Source organism: Mustela nigripes, chromosome 1, assembly GCF_022355385.1.
Source record: "Mustela nigripes isolate SB6536 chromosome 1, MUSNIG.SB6536, whole genome shotgun sequence".
NCBI lineage: Eukaryota > Metazoa > Chordata > Mammalia > Carnivora > Mustelidae > Mustela > Mustela nigripes.
This window is the reverse complement of record NC_081557.1, coordinates 32,842,760-32,867,308: the sequence shown is the minus strand read 5'-3', so window position 1 is coordinate 32,867,308 and position 24,549 is coordinate 32,842,760. Positions and strand designations below refer to the sequence as shown.

Genomic DNA, 24,549 nt, shown 5'->3' with positions numbered 1-24,549 from the left:
ATTTCTGGATTTAGTGGAAAACTGAACTAGGTGTCCTGATGTGTCTCTTGACTCAGGTTCTCCAGCGAGGCAGGTCTTCCTTAAAGTGTCAGGTCCAGAAGAAGGATGCCGAAAAGGCAGGACCAGATGACTCTCTCTACCCACTTCCCCCCACCCCCGGGGGCCTACCCTTGAGTGGCAGCAGCTCCAGAGAGACCCCTGCCTCTCTCTTCGGTCCCCTAGCCTGGGAAAGGGCTCGGGACCCGGGATGGCGAGGTCGCCCATTGGCTGCGAGGCGCCATGTGAACGATGTTGGTTGGTTGGCGGGAGGGAGGAGGAGGTGGTTTCCCGGGTAACGGAGGGGAAGGAGCGGCTGCAGCGGCGGCGGCCCCGGCTGAGGAGCGCTGGCCCGAGCGCGGTGCGAGACCGGCTGGAGGCGGCAGCGCCGCGAAGCCCGCGTGGGCGCAGGTAGGAGCCCCCAGTGCCGCTTTCCAGGCCGGGGCTGGGCCAGACTACTCCGCTCCAGAAGTGGCTGGGGGAAAGTTTGCCGTTCAATGGGACGAGAGGGGAGGAGAGGACTTGGGGATGCTCTGTGTTGGGCTCCGGGGCCGGCCAGGGCGGGGACTGCCGGTGGGGAGAGGGTAGGCTCCGCACCCACCCGCGCAGGGACCACACCTCCGCTCCCGGACCCTGGCGAGGGCCGGTGCCTCCCCGGCCGTGGTGGCCGCAGCACAGAGACCCTGCAGGCGGGCGCACAGCGACCCGCGCACGCCGACGGCCGGCGGGCCCTTGTTCAGAGACGAGCTGGGAAAGTCTTCCCTGGCGGATGAGGGCTGGGTGCGCGTCGCGGGGTTGCGAGGCGGTGCTGCTGGCTCCCGGGGCTCACTTTCCCCGCCTCGGCTATGCCACACACGTCCCCAGCCAGAGTGGGTGTGCGTCCCCCTGGGGGTGCGTGCCTGAGGCTGGGTGGGTCTCCTTGTGCGTGTTCCTGTGTTTCTGGGTGTCTTCTGTTTGTGTGTCTGTGCGTGATTGTATCTCTGGGTTATCCTCACGTCTGGGTCCTCGTGTGTTTGCTGTTGGCGTGGGTGTCTGTGCACGCCCTCTCCGGGTGCTTGTGTTTGATTATCTCTGTCGATTCTTCTGCCAGCATTCCCATGTATTTTCGGTTTGTGTGTGTATTTCTTCTCTGTATGCTCGTCTGTGTGTCTATCAGTATGTGGGTATGCGCGCGTGTTTTCTGTCTGTGCCTCTCTTTTCCAGCCACCTCTGTCTCTGAATGTAGGTCTGGTACCTGTTTGCGTGTGACCCTCTCTGGGGGGGATGTGCACCCCGGTGTTTGATCTCAGCTTAGGTAGGTATCTGGGCGTGCGGGTGGATGTGTGTGCCTCTAAGTCTGCGTGTGTGCATGTCTGAATCTCTGCGAGTGTCTACTACGCTTCTCTCAGTCTGTGTCTGAGTCTCTTTGCTGTGTCTATATGCGTGTGTGTGTGTGTGTGTGTGTGTGTAGGTGGATCCGAGCCAGGGGCAACGAGGCCGGGCCTCGCGTCTCCCTGGCATTCTCTCTCCCACGCTCGCTCGGGGTAGCAGCAGGCGGAGGGGCGAGGGCAAGGGCGCGGGCGGGGAGGGGGCGCCCGAGTGCCGGGAGCCGTGGCGCCTCCCGGGTGTGCGCTCCGCTGAGCCGGCTCCTTTCTTGCGGGCTAAGGGACCCTGGCGGCGGCGGCAGCAGCCCGCGCCGCCCAGCTGGGGCCCTAGTGACTTATTTTTGTGTGTGATCCTTTCTTTTCTTCAGGGAAGAGGCGGGAGCACGCTCCGCTCGCTTGCCGTGCGCAAATAAAGGCGGGGGTTGGTGGCTGGGTCAGCTCTCGTCGCCGGCTTAGCAGAAGCGGCCGGCTCGGGTGGATGCCCTTTGGGAGCAAAAAAGCCCCCAGATCAAAAACCCAGCCTGGAAACCACCATGCCTCCTTGGCTGTCTTTCTTACATTTTATGTAACTTATTTATTGATTGATTAATGAAAGGCTATGTTTCCAAGAAGCTCCTCATTTCCCCTATTGGCACCGAAGACTAATTAAAAATGCTGTGTTAGTGATGAGTGTTAATTAGACCATTGGAAAGACGGAAGCGCCCTTGTTTCAGAAGCTTAACTCCAGTTATGATAGGAAACAGGTCAGGCTTCCCATTCTCATCAGCACCCCAACTCCCCCCGCCCCCAGCCTTTAATCCAGGTTTAAAACCAGTTTCCCCAGACTTGGAACCACCTGGAGGAGGGAGGTTTGGTAGGACAGGGGTAGCTAGAGAAGGAGAGAGAGGTGAGGAGAAGGCCAAAGGGGCTTTGCCAAATTTTAAAAACTTCGGAGAATTTAAGAAGGATGTTTCACAAAAACATATAAAATGGGCTGTCGATTCTAACACCTAGAGAGGAGGAAGAAATACATTCTACCTGTGCTGGCCTGGCCTGTGACTTGTCTAGCACCTGGAATCCCTGACTGGCATTTATCAAGGAACAGAGTTTTATTGCAAGAAGGAACCTCAGTGGGCCTCTTGGAAGGACGCCTCTACATCTGAGACTAGATCCTTTTCTGGATCCCCATATTCTGGACTCTACCTTCAAACCAGTCTTTAATTTTTTTTTTTTTTTTTTTTTTTCACTTGGGGATTACCCAGAAAGCAGGAAGAGATTTGAGCAGATGTGGAATGGGAAGTTGGAGAGTTTTTGGAGATGGTATTCAGTCCAGGCAGGAGGAAGCCCCGGCAGTGTGTTCAGAATGTCTTCAGTATGACTAGATTTGTCTTCTGGACTTCAAGGGGCATTGCCCTCCATGCCCCATTCCCCGTCTTACAGTGCAATTGGGTCCAGCCTTCTCTCGTTCCCCCTTCTCTTAGAGCTGCTCCTGGCCGACTTCGGGCACAGAGGGAAGCTAGTGGCCTGTTGCTGCATTTAGGGATCATTCCAGCAAACGTGTTGACTTTCCAACAATCTGGTTAAATGGTCTCTTCGTCCCACCTTTCAGGTTTTGTTTGTTTTTTAACTCAAGTGTGTTTAAACTTCCTGAGATTTCTATGGGCAGTGAGAAAACAGCTTCTGCATCAGGACTTGCTTCAGTGAAGCCTGCCCTCCCCACTCAAGAAACAGATTGGATACTAGCTAAGAGGAGCATCCTTTCTTCTCCCCTTTTTTGCTTCCTCTGTATACTCCTCCCTTCACCCCTATCATCCCCAGCACCAGAACAGTAATGGCCCCAGAACGGGAAGAGACTTGCTCCCAGAAAAAAAACCAAGAAGACAAAAACCAAAAGGCTCCCAAGAGGTGTTGAGCATCCTCTCACTCCCTGCTGATGGGGAGGGACTTCTGTGGCGAGGACGTCTGTCCCCATGTGCACTTGGGATGTGTTTACCGGCTGGCATGATGGGATATGACAGGGTCTCACCCGGGAGAGAGCTAGGGCCTGGTGCAGAGTGCAGAGCTGTTCTCCTATGTGGAAGGAGCCCAGAGCTGCGAATGAAGCAGTCCCTCTAGAGAAGGCCCTTCCAAGTAGGAGACCCTTTGGCACCTGTTCTTTTTCTTTTATTATTATTCATGAGGAGAGCTAGGAGCTATAAAAACTGTGGACTCTGGATTCAGGCTGCTTGTGAAAAGCCACATAGCAGTGATCCGGCCACAGCGGCATGGATATGAGCAAGGACTCTGAAAGTCAGACCTGGGTTCAAATTTCAGCCTTAGAGTTTACTGACAGTGTGACCTGAGGCAACTTACTTGACCTTCCTTATCGTCGCTTGTCCCACCTCTAACACAGGCTATGAATCCCTAACTGAAGCAAGATCGCTGGCAACCAGTTCTGGGTAGAGATTTGTTGAATGAATGAGTGTGTAAAACAGCCGACAGGGTGTGGCCAACAGGTGTTCACGCTCCATCACCCCCTCCGTGTCAGTAGGTGATCCCTCTTCCCACTCTGTGTGTGTCACTGTTATCCCCACTTTACAGATGAGAACACTGAGGCTCAGAGAAGTTAAGTGACTTGCTCAAGGTCATACCATCAGTTAAGCTGCAGGGGTTCAGACCTAGATCTGAGCCTCCTAGTGTGAGGTCTCAGTCTAGATTCAGAAAACGGTATAATTTGAAGTCAGTTTGCCTGAGTTTATTTGCATTGGGATCTGGAATGATGAAGAATGGATCTGAGTTTTCACCTTTGTCAGGGATCCCATGAGGGGACTTTGGAAGTGAAGTGGTGGTGGTGGGCAACCAAAGGGCGCCTGTTTCTCTGGAAGCTCTGCTATCACCTGGGCTAGCAGTGGTCTTCACCCATGCTGTCTTTTTGTTTTTGTTTTAAACTTTTGTTTATTTATTTGGGTGGGGGGAGAGGAGCGTACAAGTGGGGGAGGAGCAGAGGGAGAGGGAAAAGCACACATCGCATGTATGTGAGGAAAAGTGCTCATCGTATGCTTAACTGACTGAGCCACCGAGGCACCCTTCATGCTGCCTGGCATGTCAGTGCCGTTGGCTAGAGGAGGTGCCCCTCTTCTGGACATTCTGCTCTCATTGATTCTTGCCAAATTCAGAACATTTGTGACTTGGGAATTCGTGTGCCAGAATCTGCTCTGGCTGAGTGTTTTCTGCGGTTTGGGACAAGCCTTCAACCTCTCCGCCACTTCTCTCCCCGAGAGAAGCATTTCCCGTCTTCCTCCTCACAAGCCCTTTGTGGCCGAGTCTCTTGTCCCCGTTTTAACCTGCTTTGGCACTGAGCCGTGGTGCGGAAGCCCCTTTGTGACGGGGGTGGGGTGGCTTCGGCCTCCTTCCAAAGTGGCCACCGGTCAGGACAGCTGCAAGGGATGGTCTGAGGGCTTCTGTCTCGTGCCCGCTGCGGCCGGATCTGCCCACAGCTCTCCCGGAGGCTGGCGCGGCCTGAATTGTAGAATGGCCAGGGAGTTGATTAGAAACGCTGGCAAGAGCTAGTGCCTTTTCTCGATGGGCTGCCCCCCCACCTTTTTTTCTTTTCTTTCCTGGTGCTGCTGGTTCTATGTATGGGAAGAGGCATTCATAATTTATGTATCGGTACCTCTTCGTGGGAATTCTCAGATACGTTCCCCACCTCTCGGCTGCGTCCACGGAAGGGCACACGCCGTGTGAAATGTTTTTCTGGGTGGGGAGGTCCCTCCTCTCTCCTCCCTCCCTGTCCCTTCGAGCTGCTGTGACGTCAGCAGGGAGGTGACTGGGTGCTTGCTCTGCCTGCGGGTTCCCAGTCAGGGAAGGCAGCTCGTAGTACACCCTGCCTTTCAGCCCACAGCTGGTCCAGGCTGCTCTTTTGCATCTCCCCCGCGGCCCCCGGTGTCTCGCCTGCCACACGCTGCCTCCGCAGCTGTAACTGGGGGGCGGGGGGGGGGGAGGGTCACGGAAACGTTGGTGCCTGTTTGCTTCCCAGACCATTGCTTCCCTGTCTCATCATACCTGGGCGCCTTCTTCCTGGGATGATGGTGGACCCCACATGGGTTTGAAAGATCCCCCCTTTCTGGCTCTGGGGTGCTTATTTCAAGAACAGGGACCTCCCCATGCCCCTCACCAGGAGGAGCGGGGAACCCATGAGGCCCCCCGGTTGCTTGCCCATGGAGGTGCTGGGAGGACTGAGGGGCTTGGAGGAAGATCGCTGGCTGCTGCTTGGTTGGGGCTCCGGCTGGTGGGTGAGACAGCTCATCCCTGAGTTGTCCCCCAGAGCCACAGCTGACTGTTGAACGTTGTCTCCTAGGTATGGGTCTCGCTCGGTGAAGGAAGACGACAGCCTGGGAGGGGAGCCACCTCTGGGATGAACGGCTTCTGGCGCAGAGCTTGTGGTGATTTATGGGAGTCCGGGGCTGCCGGAGAGGGATGTGGATGCCATCAGCGCGGTGGATTAAATGCCCATTTACATTGTTATTGACATATAAATTATCAGTGCCAAGGAGACAGCGAGGGGAAGGATTTCAGGGGCAGTAATGGGGCACGTGCCCCAGGATATGGACTTGTCTTTGCCCAAATTTGTCCTCCGGGCTCTCAAGAAGCCAGTCTTGGAACTGAAGTAAAGCCCCAATTCCCCGCTCTCGCCATGCCGGCAGCAGCCGCCCTCATCACTAGGGCAGTGATGGCGAGTGAGGTCCCCGAGTGGATTTTAAGAAGTCAGGAAGACCTTTGAAGGGGGAGCGTGGAGTTCCTTGGCTGGAGAGGGCCGTGTCTGGCGGCGTACATGCATCCCCTTTGCCTGGCTTGTTCTCTTGCTCCGTGGATTTGGAAGCCTCGCTGAAGGAGAGAGGGATTTTATTCCTGGGAGATGGAACCGGTCTCCGAGTCCAGCCAACAGCAAAAGAGAAAGCTGGTGACCCATGGACTGGAAGATCAGAAGAGGGTAAGTGGCAGAACTTGGTCGCCTGGCTTAGGGTGCTGGAATTGCTAAGCAGGATTCAGAGAACCCAGGTGGTGGTCAGGACAGGACACTGTTGTCCTCATTACATGTGCTCCGTCTTCCTCTGGTGAAGCAGGTTGGTGTGGTGGCTTCTGCTTTGCCAGGTCCTAGTCCTGGGCTTGGAGTGGGCAGGGGGACAGAGGAAGGAGACCTTTAATCCCGGGAGCCAGAAAGTCAAAGATTTTTAAGCTTTAGCTCCGGAGTTAACAAAGGGTGTTGTGTTTCCGGAGTCAAATCTGAGCTTCTTTGCCCTGAAGTCCCCTTTGGGATTCACACACTCTTAGCACCTTTTGGAAATGGTGCTCACGACAGCAGTGGTTTTGTTTGAGTTATCCTCTGTGTGGTCTGCTGGCTCTTGTGTTTACGGATCAAAAACATATCCTACTCCAGTCTTTGGCCCCATCTGTGAGAATGTCACAGCCATTTAAAAGGCCTGTTGAGTGTAGGTCATTTGCTGTCATTGGTCTGAAAGCCGCCGTCACCCAGGACCTGTGTCTACCAGTTAAAGTTCAACTTGTCTTTTAGAAGCTGGGCACATTCAGGAGTAGCACTGAGTGGCTGGCTATCTAGAAAGGAAGCGGGAGCTGTGTCTCCCCGCTCCCGAGGGGAATTGCTAGGACCAGGACATGGCAGGGGTTAAACCCAGCTCAAGCGGAGCCAGGATCTGTGTTAATCTGAAAATATTTCTGATATTTCATGTTGCGGATGGTAGAAAAACTTCTGGTGTCCTCTCAATGTGGAGTGGGGTATTTCTTCTCCTTCTGTGTTCCAAAGATCATTTCTTCCCGGTGTGAAACCCACAAGGAGGTGAAAACTAGCCTTACAGCTTTTCCCTGTATTTTAGATGGCTCTGTGTGCACACATGTGCATGTGAGTGAGTGAAAAGGCTTTGTATGGGGTTTGGATCTGACTTTCGAAGGATAAAAAGAAATGGAAACAAATTACATTCTCTAAACATAGAGACTGACTCCATTCCTGAAGAAAAAATATTCCACTCCCGAAACTACACTTGCCATAATGCAGGAAGAATACTCACTATCTTGGGCACCTAGATAAGTCAATTTGTTTTGTGGTGTTTGACTTACTCAATGTATAACCTACTAGGTCTGTCTGCTCCTATTTCTGCAGGAGATTTCTGAGAGGAGGGAAACTGATCATTGTGATTGGGACCAGGGATTGAGTGCATTTTACTAAGGGTTAGTCAAGTTTGGTATTCAGACACTTGGTAGAGGAACATTTGGGACCTCTGACACTGTAGAAAATTTTAATTGGGCTGGTACACCAAGATAATATGCAATTATGACGGCCTCTCCTTGGCTAGGTGTAGATGTCTGCATTTCCCATCTGTTCTTGGCTCTGGCTGTGTTGGGTCCACATGTACTATGGAGCCTCTGGAAGTAGAATATAACCCCAAGCGAGGCTCTGCGGCAGCTGGGGTAACATCAATTGGTCATGCTCAGCTGACATTCATTTTAACTTGAACTCTAGCCGTCATGGCGATTATTAAATTTATAATGATATATGTACGATCCATTTTAATGACTCTCCATGCTTGAGTGAACTCTCACTTGTGCTGGCAAAATAAGGCTTAATAGAGTATTACATTTCATCTCCTACTGCATTTTCCAGGCTGTGGTCGAAACTTCGCTTAGGAGGACTGAGATTGTTTTTCCTGGTAGGCATCGTGATCCTGTTCTGTGTTGCTCAAGTACAGTTTTACTTGAGTATGGTTTCTGGGCTTCTAGAAATACTGTCGGCACAGCAGCTTCTGTTGGTGTTTGCATGTGTGTGTTTGTGGGTAAACACACACCCCATTTGCGTCAAGTGTGAAGCTAAACAAGCCGCTGAAACCGCGACTTGGCGGGGTTTTGGCTCACGTATCTTGGGTGAGCTGAGCGCTCCTCTTCAGGGGGGATTGGCTGCAAAATCCAACAAAGGCACAATCACGGCATCTGCTGGGGAGCTGGGAAGCCTCCACCAGCATGCTTAAGTTACCAAGCGTTCATTGGCACCAGACCCTTGTGGCAGTGCTGTCAGTCTGTGTGTGTGTGTGTGTGTGTGTACGTGCTCCTGGATGGAGGACAATTGTGCATAGCTACGGAAACAAGGCAGAGGGAGAGTGGCTGGCTTCAGTTTTGGTGTATTTCCTACTGTCCTGAGCAGCAAAATCCACTTCTCCAGGGTTTGGTTGGTTTCGTGCATCTCACCATAGCTTGGCCCTTATTTGGGGTTTCATAGAGTCGGAGTGGCTAGTTCTGGGCTCCTCGGGGTGGTATCTGCCTGTGCTTTCTGTGGTAAAGATTGCCATGAGTGGTTGAACCCAGAAAGTTGGGTTCAGATGTCAGTTGTGTTGCGTCCTAACTGTGCACCTCCGGGAAAGCTGCTTAACCTCTCTGATCTTCAGATTCTACATTTTTAACAGAGGATGCTAGTATTTAATTACAGGGTTCTTAAGATTAAATGAAATAAAGTGGGTGAGGAATTTGGCACTTGGTAATTATTTAAGAAATATTCTGTATATTCTTGGGACAGTTTGCAAAGTGGGATTTTTTCCTTCTCCTTTTGTTCTTAGAGCGCTGCATGTAATTTTGTTTTAAATCTTAAAAAAAAAAACCCTCAAGTAATTCATACTCATTACACACTCAAACATTACAGAAGAATACAGAATGCAAATTTCTCTTCTCTCTCATTCTACCCAGCACTGCTATTAACAGTTTTGTATATATCACTCCTGACTAGTTTTCATTTGTTTCTTAGTAAAAATGGAATTGCACTGTACATATTTTCAAGAGACTTGCTTTTTTCATTTAATATTCTGTAGATATCTGCCTGAGTCATTATATACACACCTTCCCCATGCCTTTTAATGAGTTATAGAATGTGCCAAAAATTATTTAATTAATCCCTTAGAGATGTACATTTAAGATGTTTCCAGGTTTTTGCTTTTGTTCTGCATTTTTTTTTTGGTATTAAAAAATTCTTTTATTCATCCTTTCAACAGGTATAATAAGTGCCTTCCATGTGTCAAGCACCATCCTAGGCACTAGGCATAAACTAGACAGACAAGACCTCTGACCTGAACCTTATGTTTTAGACCAGCATGTTCCCATATAACTTCCTGCAATGATGGAAATGTTCTATTCCGGCACCATACAAAGTAGTAGCCTCTAGTCATCGCTGGCCACAGATCAATTGAGATGTGGCTAGTGTGACTGAGGACCTTAATTTTAAATCTCGTTTAGTTTATTTAAACTGAAATAAACACTTGTGACTAGCAGCTACCGTGTTGGGGGGTGAGTGCCTCTCTAAACACTAAGCCACAGGCATTAGTGAACGTCATTTATTTGTGGACAATGGCTTATGCTCTAAAGAAAATAAATAGGGCGTGGTGGCATAAGGGGTGGAGGGAGGGGCACATTTCATACTTATAATCGTGTTTTTAATTTCCTTTTTAGTAGAGGTAGTACTTGCATCCAGTGAATTGCATGCTTCTTAAGGTCACAGGTTGGTGAAGTTTTTATACGTCTTACACACCTGCGTAGCTACTGTACAGATTGAGATGGAGATAATTCCTTGCTCCCGCGAGGCTCGATTTGGCTGATGTAGGGGATGCCTCCCTGAGAGAGGGTCTTTGAGTGGAGACCTCAGTGAGAAGAAGCAGCTGGTCATGGGGAGGTCAGATGGCAGATCGGAGGTGTGCGGGCACCCATGCTCACCCCGTCACTGAGATGGCTGCCCTTCGGAGCTCCCCCGCCGGGTGACTTCTCCTGGCACCACTTACAGACAGTAGGTCTCATGCGTCCCCAGCACTTGTCAAATTTAAATTCTGTGCTGAAGTCAGGAAAATCCTAGAGAGGCGCAGGGCTGCAAATTGCTGCGGAGAGGAAGTCGGTGAGGTGAGTATTGTTCGGTGCTGTAAGAACCCACTTAGCCAGCATAGATGGGAGAAGTAAAATTTCCCTGACAGATACCTATTGATCAGTCCAGGGAATGACTCTTTGATTGATTTTTTTCTACTCCTCCTTAGAAATTTGTCCTTCACAGACGGAGCTTTCCCACAGAGGCTGAACATGGTGAAGTAAGAATTGTTCAGGGGGGTTTTAAGATACTTGATGACTGAGCGGTGACAAAGATGGTTTAGCGTGAATCCTCCTGACTGTCAGCTTCTCGGCATGAAAGCCTCCTGGAGACAGTTTTAAAAAAAATTGACTTTGGAGAGGGTGAACTCAGGCTTAGCGTAATTAAAATCTCTGAGGTTGGCGGAACTGCTCTGGATTGCCGAATCCAGCTCTGCAAAGGGGAATTTGTTATCCCACTGCCCTATCCGTTTTTCCTCTTTGTTTTTATTCATGGGACCCCCAGCTTTGCTGTCACCTGTGGTGGCACCTCAGAGTCATTTGATCTTCCGATCCCCCCACCCCCGCCCCGGGTCCACTACTTTGCCATGCCGGCATCAGCTGCCCTTGCTTCTGTGTAGCCGTGTATGAGGCAGCTGTCTCTTTTCTCTGCTCTTACTGCTGAGTTTCAGATCCGGGAATTCTTGCCTGGTTGGTGGCACAGCCTCCTGGCTGGCTCTCTTCTTTCCAGCTCCCTTTGGTCCATCCTCTCCTCCTGGCCGGATTACTCTTCCCAGAATCCAGTTATTATCACCTAGTTGAAGTTTTCCCACGGTGTTGTTACAAGACACGGTCCCTAGCTCCTGGTCCTTAAGGCTGCACGCAGCTTCTGGGGTGTAACAGGTGAAAGCTTGAAACTCACCGGAGTCTCGTTGAGCTCCGCTTCAAACCTGCACAACTTCTGTGACCTCCCTGGGCTGTGTCCCCCCGCGGTATTTATTCCTAGGTTGTAAGGTGCTTAGCACTGTGCCTGGCATGTGGGAAGTGATCCGTGACTGGGGACTGCCGTAGTCGCCCACTGTCTCTGAGCCGGTCTTCTTGCCAAACACTGGTTGCTGTTCCATGAGCAACTGGTACATTTTCCCCCACCCCTGAGTCTTTGCCTATGCATTGTGTCCACCTGGAGGGCGCTCCCTCGAGATCCCTCACCTGTCCTCTGTGAAGAATGGATCCTCTTCCTGTTTCCATGCCTTGCCCAAGTGCTGCCAGGGTAATAGGACACTGAGTTTTCTTCACGGGCCCAGGTGTTTCTTTATATGTCACATCCGTGCCCCAGATTGTTGTCTCACTGATAAAGGAGAGACAGCCTTATCCCTCTCTCCATCCCCTGGCATGCAGTAGGCCCCAATAGAGATTGGTTGAATATTGTCGCTTTGAGATTCCTCTTACTCTTCCCAGGTGGCTGGCTTGATGTGTCCACTCTTCTAGAAAGAGGAAGAAGAAATAAGATTCAAGGGGATCGTTGGGAGTTCTGTGCGGTGATTGATTTAGGGAGGCTAGATGGGGCCTGGTGAGTGGAATAGCGGAAGGGGGGGGTCTGCTGAAGCAATGTTGTAAAGGAAGAGGCAGGAGAGTTTGGGTTCGTGGCTAGACCAGTCGCCAGATAAACGGAGAGGGATGAGTCTAAGATGTTGTTAAGCTTTTGCACCTCGATGGCTGGATAGGTCTTGCAGGGGTTAGAAGTCTTGACACCTCGACTTGATTTGTGCCAGTGGGAGTAAGCAGTTGTTTATTTTCAAACAAAGAAGGAAATCAAGACACATTTGAAGCCCATTTTCCCAGGCACTAGATGTGACTAGCTGTAGTGAGTTTTTCAGAAAGGGTTAAGAAATTAGATTAAAAGGCTAAGGAAAGAGAAAGTAACATATTGAACAACTGCTTTGTGCCCAAGAGTGTACTTTTATCTCATTTAGATATTTATAGAGATATTATCAACCCATTTTACAGATACAAAAGCTGGCACTAAGGGCTTCTTCAAGGATCCGCAGCTTATTTTGTCTGCTAGACACCTGCATCTCATTGCCATTTCACCTAGTCATTGGGATTGCATCTCTAAACTTTTTAAACCAGATTGTACTTGAAAACTAGTTTCTTCCAACTTCCTTGTAGTCATATACATGTGTAGACATGGACACACACACACACACACACACCCCACAGCCGGACTGGCCTTTGTGACATCTTACAGGTGTTTGCTCATTTGGGAATTATGTCCCGATTCTTCATCAGATCAGTGCTACAGGCCACGCCCTCCCCGAGATGTGTCATAGGCAGTTGTGGGGCTGAGCAGCCGCAGGAGAGTTCTCCTCTGCCCCAGTGACCCCAGTGAGCTCTGAGATGCTGATGGTTTGGGGGGAGGTGGTGAGTGCTTTCCTCACTGAGCTGAAATGCTTCTTCCTCGGCCTGGGCCACGGTGCTGCTGCTGCCCCTACGGAGCCCGAGGTCGCAGCAATTACAAGTTGATCTACCTTCTGACAGCGCCCTCCTGGTGGTCCTGGCCATCCTCCTGGCTTGAATGGAGGAGGTGGTAACAGAGTGCTTGGAGGATGGACACTACAGACTGACCACAGCACATTTCACGTGTCACTGAAGGATGGAGAGACTATAGCCAGATGTAATTCAATTCAGAAAGTTCTGAGGCCCTATTCAGGTACAGGAGAAGAGGGGTTAGGAAAGGGGTCAGGCCAATGCCCCGCTTTCATTTCAATGGAAAGAAGGTGAGACAATACAAGACCAGTCCTGATCATTCATTCCTTCATTGACCCTATATGTATTATTTATTATTATTGAGTACTTACTATATGCTCGTCTGCCATAGTGTGGAGCCCTGGGGTCCTAATGAGGAGCTTAGATACTGTTCCTAATCTCTTGGCACTTTCATGTCTTGGAGGAGTCAGTTCAGCCAGCAGTGCTGTAACATTAGGGAAGTGTCTGGTTTGGCAAGGTCAGGGGAGGCTTCCGTCCAGGTGGGGGGGAATCAAGCTCTGTCTCTCTAGGACCTCGCAAGAGACAGACTGGAGGGAAGACTCCGTAAGGAACTCCCAGGATGGACTGAATTGTGCCCTCCCAACCCCAAATTCGCATGTGAAGCCCTACCCTCCTGATGTGACTGTGTTTGGAGACAGGGCTATGACCGGTGTCCTCGTAAGAAGAGGAAGAGACACCAATGATGTACGTGCACAAGGGAAAGTCCATGTGAGACCATAGCAAAGAGGCAGCTGTCTGCAAGCCAAGCAGAGGCTCCAGGAGGAGCTACACCTGCTAATACCTTGATCTTGGACTTAAAGCCTCCAGATCTCTGAGAAAATAAATTTCTGTTTAAGCTACCCAGTTAGTGGTATTTTGTTATGGTTGCCCTAGCAAAGAAATACCCCAGTGCATAGTGAGAGAGAGAGTTTGGGCCAAAGGTCTATTGTCTGCAACAGCCCTGACCGTAGGCTCTCTGAGGACAGGTATTAGATCTGTCCCCTAGTATCTAACGCTCTGCCCCATGCTGGTGCCGATTTTGTAAATATTTGTTTAGTGAACAAGTGCTTGAGGGAAAAGGATGAGGAAGCAGAATGGAGAGATGGGACAGCCCATGCGAACAGTTGGAATTTTGTCCTGGAGGCATTGAGAAATCACTGCAGGCTTCAGAATTAGGGACGGAGCCCAGGCGGTGCTTGGGAAGATTCTGGAATAAACTGGGGGAGATCTGAAGGAGTGAGGGTGGCCGTGTAGGTGAGAGAGCCCAGGATCAAAGAGTGCCGTTAGGAAGCCACAGTAGTGATGTAGGCAGGCACCTGGTGATAAACTTCTACTCCGGGGCTGAGACAAAGGGAAGGGAAAAATGAACACAGATACAAGGGGATAGAATTGCAAGAATTGAATTTGGCCAGCAACTGGTTCTGGTTGACTCCTGTCCTGTCCATACACCATTTGGATGTGGCTAAGCTGTTTAACTATAGGTGACATGAATTCCAGGTGTAGAGCCTCTGCTCTGTGTCTGGTAGAGTGGTGTCCGGTAGCCCAGGGGCGCTTTGGATTGTGACTCTCTAATGCACCCTGGACACGCTGTAATCTCCTGCCACCATCATAACACAGCAGAGGATGCCATCCCTACTGATGGCTGAGGGAAACGAGACATGAACAGGCAAAGCCACCTGCTCAAGGTCACACACCAGCCTAGGGCGAAGATCTCCTGTGCCCTCCCCCGCTCCAATTGAGGGTCCTCTTCTCCCAACTTAGGATCACTTTCCAAGTGGAAAAAACTCACCTTCTTCAATCAGCAGAAACGAATGCTGATGTTCTCTTATTTTTGCTTAATTTTCAATCAGAAAAAAGACTTGGTATTTTTTAAAGTTAATTTTTAAAATGCTGGAAATGTTAGGTTATTTATTTATTTATTTGTAACTTTAGGCACTGAAAGTTGAACGGTAATTCAGGCACCTTCTAGGTGGCTATTGTCTTTTATTGGAAAGATTCACATAGCCAGCTTTCTAGCTGGTACCCTCTGTGGGTCTCTGGGGTTTGCACATTTGTGAAAGCCCTTTTACTTACCTGATCTCTTTAAACTTCACTTTTTCCTGTTGATCTCTACTGTTTCCCATTCATTCCTTTCTTAAACTTTCTAAAGTCTGGTTTTAAACGGGGTCGGGGGGGGAGAGTGACAACGTTACCTAGGTTGTTTGGTATTTGTTAATAACACACAACCTTGAGACCTGATTACTTTGGATAATGGACTTATCCTTTTAGCCTGTGCTGCTTCATCTTGAAAATTAAGGTGATAATAATAAAACCTTTGGTGAGGATTATGAGATATAATACACTTGAAGTATTTAACGCAGTGCTTAGCACACATTTAAGTATTAAATGATAGCTATTCTCATTCTTCTCATATGTTTCTCTTTGCTCATTTAGCAAAACCCTTTAAGTGGCCTATTTGGGGAATAAAATGAAGGATGAGGGAGGATGGGTGACTGCTGCTAGTTCATTTGAGTTTACTTTTTTGGTTAACTGAGGATCACATAACATTCCTTCTGGTTTAAACTTCTATTACTGCACATCTTTGTAAAAGAAAGTCTGCTTTTCTGCTTTAGAGTACAGTGAAGACATTGAAATCTTCCCTTTGTAGCAGTCTGAGGAGCTACCTTGACCTCATCATTCCACACATTAAATGACAGTTTATAGGAATCTGGCATATGGGAATTGGGTAAAACCTTTGTGTGAATGCAAAACCTCCTGCAAATTGCATTTTTACTTGAATATATTTTGTGAATTTCATTTATTACACTTTGTGGCATCCTCTAAAACCTCAGCCCCAGGGAAAAAAGATCTGGTTACGTAGAGGTGAGTTCCAATTAATCAAGGTTTTGCAAATCCTGTCCTAGTTTGCTTTGCTCCTGAAGTGTAGATCAGATCCTTCCATTCCTGCAGTTGGAATCACAATAATGACATCTCTGACTCCCATCCTCAGGGCATTAATTTTTAATCTTCCTTCTCTTTGGGATAATTAGAGGGCTGTGGGGGTTGGGAAGAGAAAGGGGACGCAATGGCGATGGCAAAGAAGGAGTGGATGTATGTATAATGTAGCCTCTTCCAAGTAGGGGAAGGAGCAACTGAAGCTTTGTGTGTGCATTCCCAGTTTGCTTGATGGGGGGGGGGGCAGGGAGCAGAGGCAAGGATCAGGATGGGGGCAGGAGGCTGATGAGGCCAGAGCAGGGCTGTTCCTGACATGGGGTCACTTGGGGAATGAGCAGAGCGGTGTAACCGTATATATTAGAAAGGGAGTTCAAGAAGTACATTTGGGTGTATGTGGCTATTTCTCCCTAGGCTAGGCTGAGTAACTATAGACAGTTACTCAAAGCCTTATCCATTGCCTACACCCACACTCCCTTGAGCCTCTGGGATCACAGTGGGACTTGAGGGGCAGTAATCAACATCTCAATTACAACTGGCAGGGTCTTATGTCTTTTATCTCTTGAGAAGTTCTCACAGAAGGACCACTCTGGCCATCTGGGGACAAAGTACCTTTGTGTTCAGCATCCAGGTTTTTGCTAGGAGTGGGGCTCCTCTAGCAGCCCCCATGCCCACCAAAGGGTAGATTGCAGATGAGAAACTCCCTTGGAGTAAGTGATTCTAAGTTAAAGTTAAACTATTTCTCTCTTTTTCACCGATATAATTAAAATGCAATAAGCAAAAATCCTTACTGACATGGAAGAATCTTAATGGAAGCTAAAAAGTATAACGAAGAATTGTAGTTCTTATTAATCTTATAAATCTTCTGCATCTCACTTGTGTAATCCTGCATTGAATCAATTGCATGAAGTCTTTCTTCTTCCCTAACCACTCAGTTTCATGTTTATTTCTAGATTCTTACCACCTACTACATTGTTTGGCACATGGTAGTTGATCAGTAAATATTTGTGGAATGAATGAATAAATGAGGGGGAATCAACATCCTGAATGCATCGAGGGGGCAGGTATAAAGGGAAAGGGGGGGCTGTCCTTTTGACTCTCTGTTGGACTCCGTGACAAAGAGCACAGCGTGTTAGAAAGGAGAAGGCTTTCGTTGTCTTTGGTTTTGTGATGGGAGCAAGAGCATCTGGAAGGACTGCTTCGATGCAAATCTCCCACATTTGTGCATCTTTAAATGTGTATGGGGTTTTTAAACTGTGAGGACCCAGTTTTATTATTGTGAACTATTATCCACCTCCACTACCCCCCAACAGAGATGTGCCTTTTTCCTTTGAGTTTCCATGGGGTCTATGGTGACGGGTGACCTGGAAGGTCACTTCACTGATGTCTGCCTGAAATGCTCACTTAGGGGTGAGATTAGAGGCAAGGACAGTGGTTCATGTGCACCCAGATAGGGATGTACTGAATACATCAGTGCAAAATATGTCCTTACATATTGCAGCACAATGGGACAAATTAGGAGAAGGAGTAATGGGGAGTTCAGGAGGGAGACATATCCCGTTGAAACCCGTGGGATTTTCTAAAATGGAGACTGATGATCGAGTCATTGACTAGAAATACCTGGGCCTACCTAAGCCCCCCCCCCCCCTTTTTCCCACAAGAAATGGTGTGAACTGGTAGGTTTATGGTGTTATTCTTTCAGGTGATTCTTGTAGAGCAATGGGATGATATTCAAGAGGAACAGCTTTGTGCAAGAGACGCTGGCTAAGGTTTGTCCTTGAATGCAGCTGGGGTGGTTTGATCCTCGTGTGACCCAGTGACCTCACTGATCAAAGTTGCCACCATTGGACTGCATGCCCCTTATTGTGGATTGGATGATTATTCTACAAATAGTCATTTCCCTCCTTATGAGAAGAGGGTGCTTTCTTGCCCCACCGATGTTGGACGTGGCCAGTGACCTGCTTGACTAGTGGAGTGTGGATGGACATTCAGTGTTCCAGCTTCAAGCGTAGGCCTTGAGAGACATAACTTGTTTCCATTGGCCCTTCTGGGAGTTTCTGACGTTCCTGTGAGAAGAACAGGAACTGTTCTTCAGCTGCTGCCATTCCATCTTGGGCCTCAGAAGCACATGAACAGACCCGAGGCAGAGCTGCCATAAAAAACATGCAGACCTGTGAGGGAGAAATCAATACTTACTTCTGTACACCACGGAGATTTTGTTGTTGTTGTTGTTTGTTATGCAGCAAAAGCTGACTGACACACCCTGGAATCACATAGACCTTTCCTGGGCAAAGTGTGTGGTCATGTGTGATGGTTAGTAATTACCTCAATGGATAAAATACAATAATAAAATTGACAAAAAATAATTAGGTGCAGGGTTTGTTAAAGTTTGGTCCTAGAGCCTTTGTGTGAGAATTACCTGAACAAGCAGCTCTGATCCATACACACCAAATTAGAATATCTGGGGTTAGAGCCCAGGAAGCTGCATTTAAAAAATGTATTCCAGTGACAAAATGGGCACTGAAGTTCAAGAACTGCTCTCACAAATGGATTAAAACCGGTGACCACCTCCATTAACACCAAAACCAGACTCTGCAGGAATGGATTGGAGGAAAAGGATTTTTAAGTAATTGCATGGGCTTTCACTTAAGTTCCTTTCAGGGGAAAAAAAAAGCAGTTTATTGCCTCTTGTTAGTAGAAAGGATACATTTGCTTAGGAATCCAGAGAAACTTCAAGAACCAGTTCAGGAAGGGCAGAAAATAAGGGAACTCCAGGTCCTGGCCAATCCTTCCTTTTGGCTGTCTTGTCACCTCTCTGCCTCTCTTGGTACATCCATTCTTTCTCTTCTTCCTGACACCCTTCCTCCATTGCTCTCCATAGTTTCTCTTGCTTTCCTCTTAACTTCAAGACAGACCCTCATCACCTCTACCCACCATCACAACCTATTCTTTCGATATCACTGTCCACTGAGAACTTTGTCATGTTCCTTAGTTCAGAGTCATGAGAACATCTTATCAGCCCATCTCAACTTGTCCAGTGTAGAAGCAAGCCCAGAGAGGTAGAGGTAGATCTACCTCTGGATTGGCTACTCATGAGTCCTGTGCCTGTTTCTGGGCCAATCAGCTATAGCTTTGGTGAGGCAGGGTCACATGGTACATAGCCACGGAGGGTGGAGGGATAGGCGATGGTTCATATCTCTGTGCTCTTGGATAGAATTTGACAGAGGAGGCTGGAGAGGAGCAGGCACTTTCTGGGGTGGACAGTCAGAGGCATGATGGAATCATCTGTTGAGTGTTGGTTTTTCTGACTGGATTGTCCTTGCTTTCACAAAGCTCAGAGCCCAACAGAATAACCAGACATTAAGTGAATAGTGAAGCAAATATCTATGTAGGTCTTGAAGTTGACAAATGAGATATACCAGGGAAGATGAAGCTTTCCATGGTGGAAACGGGAAGCCAGATGGTGCAGTGGAAAGAATTTGGGGCAACTGGGAAAGTGCAATTAGAGCAATCTGGGTTTCAATCCCTGCCTTAGGAAGTACTGGCTTTTTGATCTTGGGCCAGTATCTCAATATCCCTGAGCCTTACTGCCTTTTCTATAAAAAGTGGATATTGACAATTTCTACCTTGTAGGGTTATGTTAAATGAGAGAATGTGTGTAAGATACTTAGCATAGTACCTGGCATATTGCATTGCTGTTGCTCAAAAGCAAGTTCTCCTTTATTGGTCTCTGAGCTCTTGCTAAGCTATGAGAAATTGCACTTTGTTTTTGAGGTCTTAGGGGATCTGCTTTGGGACCAACATTTCTTGTCTACAGAAGTCTGAATTAAAGCCACACTTTTGAGAAGTCTTGGGTTCCAATTCCAACCCATCATCTGGCATAATGGCTACGACTGGGCGAGTCTGCCTTTGCCTGGGCCTCTGTTCCTATGGCACTGGTGTGAGATTCTTTGGCTCTTTTGTCCAGCCTTCTGCTGGCCTCTGGTGTGGGGGTCACTTTAGAGGGATCCTTCTACTTGTAAGGCAGGGCAGAGCTCCCAGCCATACAGCGTCTTCCTCTCTGTCCACCTTCCACAATCCCAAAGCCATACACTAAGCCCAGGAACCAACTTACTCTGCTGATTGAGATTAGGGGAGGTTGAAAGTGGGAGTGCTGAATGTGTGCATTCTCTTTTCTCATGGCCATCGATCACAGGCAGGGCTGGGATAGGACTGTAAAGGGGGAACTGGCAAATACACAGTTTGCATTACTAGAACAACATGAAGTGCTTGCCTATGGTAATTGAAAAAAATCTAATTTCTGCCCATGTCCCTGGAGTATCTTCCCATTTAGATTCCTATGGAGTCTCCAAATTTTATTATCAACATAACTAAGGAGGCAGAAGAGATTCATCCCCCAGAGTTGAGTTGTGAGGAGAATCCCTAGGCCTGCAGAATGGTGCCCAACTATTGATGGTGGATCTCAGCTAGACTGGGGAGGATGGGGTAGAGGTGATGGAGACGTGAATGAGGACAATGCAGATGGGAAAGTGAGGGCGGGCTGGAGAGGCCATTGCTGAGGCCTTGAGGTGCAGGTGGTTTTAGGACACTGTTACTTTGAATCTTGACTTCAACAACATAGAAGAAATGGCACAATTGTATCCACTTTACAGATGGGAAAATAAAGGCTCAGAGAAGTTAGATAATTTTCCAATGGTTCAACAGCTGAGAGTGGTAGACCTGGGTGTTGAAGCCAGCTCTGTCTGCATGACTTCAGAGTCTATTCCCCTTTCCATCAAATACCACTCATTATCAGACATTAATATACCATTGACCCGACTTCTGCTGTGTTATTATTAGCCCCTATCTTTAAATTGACTGACTTTAAAAACATTTAGCCTTGTTACAAGGATAATATCAATGAAATCCTGGATTTAATGGGCTACTTATTTCTTCTTTCTAATATCCATTAAAATAAAATCATGGTTGGGTTTAGGTGGTTAAGCATCTACCTTCGGCTCAGGTCATGATCCTGGGGTCCTGGGATCGAGCCCCACATCGGGCTCCCTGCTCAGCTCAGCAGGAAGTCTGCTTCTTCCTCTGTGCCTCCGCTATACTCATGTGCACATGTGCTCTCTTTATCAAATAAAGATCTGAGCTGAGACTCAGAGTTGGACACTCAACAAATGGTCATGACATTTTAAAAAAGTAACTTCAGTTTCATAAACATTGTCCTGTACGTAAATAACAATGTAACAGCAGTAACACTTCCCAATTGTGGAATACTCACCATGTGGCAAACACTGGCTAGCATCCTATCCTAGTGGGGTAGAACACAAGCTCTGTAGTCAGACCTGGGTTTGAAACTCAAATTTGCCACTTCCTTGATGTGGAACCTTCAGTGACCTAATTAGCTTCTCTGTGACTTTCCTTATCTGTAAAATGGGGATGAGAACAACTTTCCGGAGCTGTTCTGAGAATTAAACAAGTTAATAACACTTAGAAAAGTTCCTTGCACTTACTGAGTGCTGTAGAAGTGTTAGCGATTATGCATTCATTCATCCCATCATTTAAACACCTGACAATGTTTGAGCATGTTCTATATATCAGAGACCGTTCTTGGTATAATCTGCTGGACAATGCGAATGATGTGTGAATTATTATTGCTGTCCTCCACACTTTACAGTTAAGAAAACTTAGCTGGGTTAATTTCCCCTAGTTTCCCACAGCTCAGACCTGAGGAAGTAGAAAATCAAACTCAAGTATATATAAAACCCTGCTACCCCCAGAACACTTCCCCCAAATGTGGTGTTTTTTTTTTTTGTTGTTGTTGTTGTTTTGACACCAGGTTTTTTTTTTCCCCCCATACTGTCCAATTCTCTGACACCAGCTGGATGTCTTACGATGCAACTGAATTCTGCCACTATCTACCTGGAGTTAGTGTCAGACCTCATAAGTTTAGGGCTCGGTCCCACAAGACTGCCCCCTTTTCGGATGCTAGGTGTGAGTCCAGACCATTTGTACTCCTGACCAACCAGTGTTAAATTGTGGGTTCTAGGAACTCTCCTTGAGTTTAAAAATTGGCTGGAATAGCTTGCAAAATTCAGGGGAACAGTTTACTATTACCGGTTTATTATAAAGGATACAACAGCCAAATGGAAGAGATGCCTAGGGCAAGGTATGGGAGAGGGGTGTGGGACTTCCATGCCTTTTCTGGGTGAACCACCCTCCCATCACCTCAGTGGGCACAGCAACTCTGAAGCTCTCCAAACCCCCTTGTTTAGGGATTTTTATGGAGGTTCCATTGTATAGGCACTATTGATGACATCATTGACCATTGGAGATTAACTCAATATCCAATGTCTCTCCCCTTCCTGGAGGTTGGAGGGGCAGGGGGGCGAAAAGTTCCAACCCTCTAATCACAGGGTTAGTTTCTCTGGCAACCAGTTCCATCCTAGAGCTACCTAGGGGCTCCCCAAGAGTCATCTCCTTAGCATCTCATTAGTTGATACCCAGATATACCCAAGGACAAGACACTTCGCTTACCCGCCTCAGGAAATTCCAAGGATTTTTGAAACTGTGCCAGGAGCTGAGGAGGAAGACCAAATATGTATTTCTTATTATATCACAGTATCGCAGAAGCCTTAGATGCTTTTTTTTTTTTTAAATTTTCTCTGCCATCTGCCATGACTGTCTCCCCATGAAGGGAAGCCCTGCTTCCTGGAAGAGGGAGGCTCACCCACTTATGTCTCTGACACATGGCCAGATGTCATCCTCTTGGGCCAAGTGAACTTCCTTGCCTAGTTTTCTGAAAGCAGCCAGTGGTACCCTGTCTCTCCCTGTCTTCCAGCTTTGATTCTATATATGTGTGTGAGTCTGTGACAACTGTTAGCCTGTCATGGCCATGGCCTCTCTGTGTCCCCCACAGTGGGCCCTAAGAGCCCTGGAGCCTCTGCTCGTGCTGGGCCATGGGCTGGGCTCAGTGACCTGAAATTGATGAATGTTACCATACCAGAAACAACAAAGCCTTCGTACCCAAACAGCTTGCTTTCTAAGGGCCAGGAGTTGAGGACCTGTTTTCCCTTGTAGGAAATAGTGGTTTGCTTTACAGATGCCATCATAGAGTTCTTCTGCTCAGAGATCTTTAGAAAACTGTGGCCCCTTGTTACTTGAAATGAATTTGTTCACTATGCAAAGCGAGGTTTACCCCACAACAATAATTTGATTTTTGACCACCTTGCACAGGAAGATCTCTGGGCAAATTTTATCATTAAGCACACCTGAGCCTCCTTTTGAAGGCAAGAAATTCACCTCTCTCCCTCTTTTGGAAGGAATGAACCAGGGTTGATCCTACTTCAGGTACTTTTTCAGGTGTGTTTAGAGTGCAGTTTCCAAGAATGTGGATGACATAGTACATAGAGATATAGCTTGTATTTGGGCTGTTGTGGACAGGACCGGCTTTCCTCTTGGAAACAGAGGTGGTATCTGTGCACTTTCACCTTATCCCCCACCCCCTTCTCCAACTAGCCACCCCTAGTCACTCTCCAAGATATTTTTAAAAATATTTTATTTATTTATTTGACAGAGAGAGACCACACGTAGGCAGAGAGGCAGACAGAAAGAGAGGGGGAAGCAGACTCCTCGCTGAGCAGAGAGTCCGATGCGGGCTTGATCCCAGGACCCTGAGACCATGACCTGAGCTGAAGATGGAGGCTTTAACCCACTGAGCCACCCAGGCGCCCCAGCTCTCCAAGATTTACCTCGTGTTTCTTTCCACTTGAGACCATTCCTATCTCTTCTCTCTTGTCTTAAGCAGACTCCCCTGCTGAGCACAGTGTCTGATATGGAGCTCGATCCCAGGACCCTGAGATCAGGACCTGAGCCAAAACCAAGAGTCGGACACTCAACCAACAGAGCCACCCAGGGGCCCCTCTCTTGTTCTTTCTTCTCTGACTCTATTCAACCACCTCCCTGTTTTTCCTGCCTGATCCAATATTTCATTGAGTCACATGTGGGTTAAGAGTTGTGGAATTGAACAATGAAAATCCCCACTCTTTAGCCTTCACAAAGTGACTTCACCTCTCTGCCTTAGCTTCCTTCTTTGTTCAGTGGGAAAAACATTAGTGGCCATATCCTGGCCCTATTATGGGGATCAAATGAGATAATATGAATATTTAGCAGGTACCGGGTAGATGGTAACTCTTCAGGAAATGCCAAGCAGGAGTGGAGACAGTGATAGTGATGGGAGTTATGGTCCCAATTAGAGTGTAAGATGCTGGAGAGCAGAGATTGAGTTTTGTATTTTTTTTTTTAAAGATTTTATTTATTTATTTGACACAGAGAGAGGCAGAGAGGCAGGCAGAGAGAGAACCCTATGCAAGGCTCATATTTGTTTTCGAGTTGTTCATGGGTTACGCTTGGGACAGCTCTCCATAAATACACAGTGGATTTAAAGAAGTTGTAAATTTTATGCTTTCCCTTATGTCTGCTGAATTAGAATTGTGTTTAAATAATTTTAGTTTTTGCCTGGTACTTAGACCCATTTTACAGAGGGCACGCATCAGTAATTAAGTAAGAGTTGTATTCCTACGTGTTTATCTTCTTAGAGTGAGAAGCACCTGACCACACCTGCTTCTGCTCTAGGTCAGCTCGTGCAGAGTGTGAGCCCCAAGCAAGAGCCACCCTTGCTCTTTTGGTGTGAAGTGGAGCAGGTCATATTCTCAAAGTAGCCAGAGAATTAGGAGCAGCTCTGAGAATAGGGGAAGTCCTATGGGAGACGTCAATAACCAAAATTATCTCTCATTTCGGCAGCCACTAAAGAGATCCCCACCTGGCTCCTTCCCCTGGGGGCTGACCTCTCCCCTATGCTTGC

General features: G+C 47.9%; 1 protein-coding gene across 1 annotated transcript in view; it reads left to right on the top strand.

Moving 5' to 3' along the window:
* The first annotated feature begins 382 nt into the window (after positions 1-382).
* NAV2 (neuron navigator 2) overlaps positions 383-24,549 on the top strand; it is a 722,564-nt gene continuing 698,397 nt past the window's right edge. Inside the window, exons 1-2 of the mRNA XM_059407175.1 lie at positions 383-447; positions 5,716-6,348. Coding sequence (XP_059263158.1) covers positions 6,274-6,348 — 75 coding nt within the window. The 5' untranslated portion in view covers positions 383-447; positions 5,716-6,273. The remainder of the gene's footprint in view (positions 448-5,715; positions 6,349-24,549) is intronic.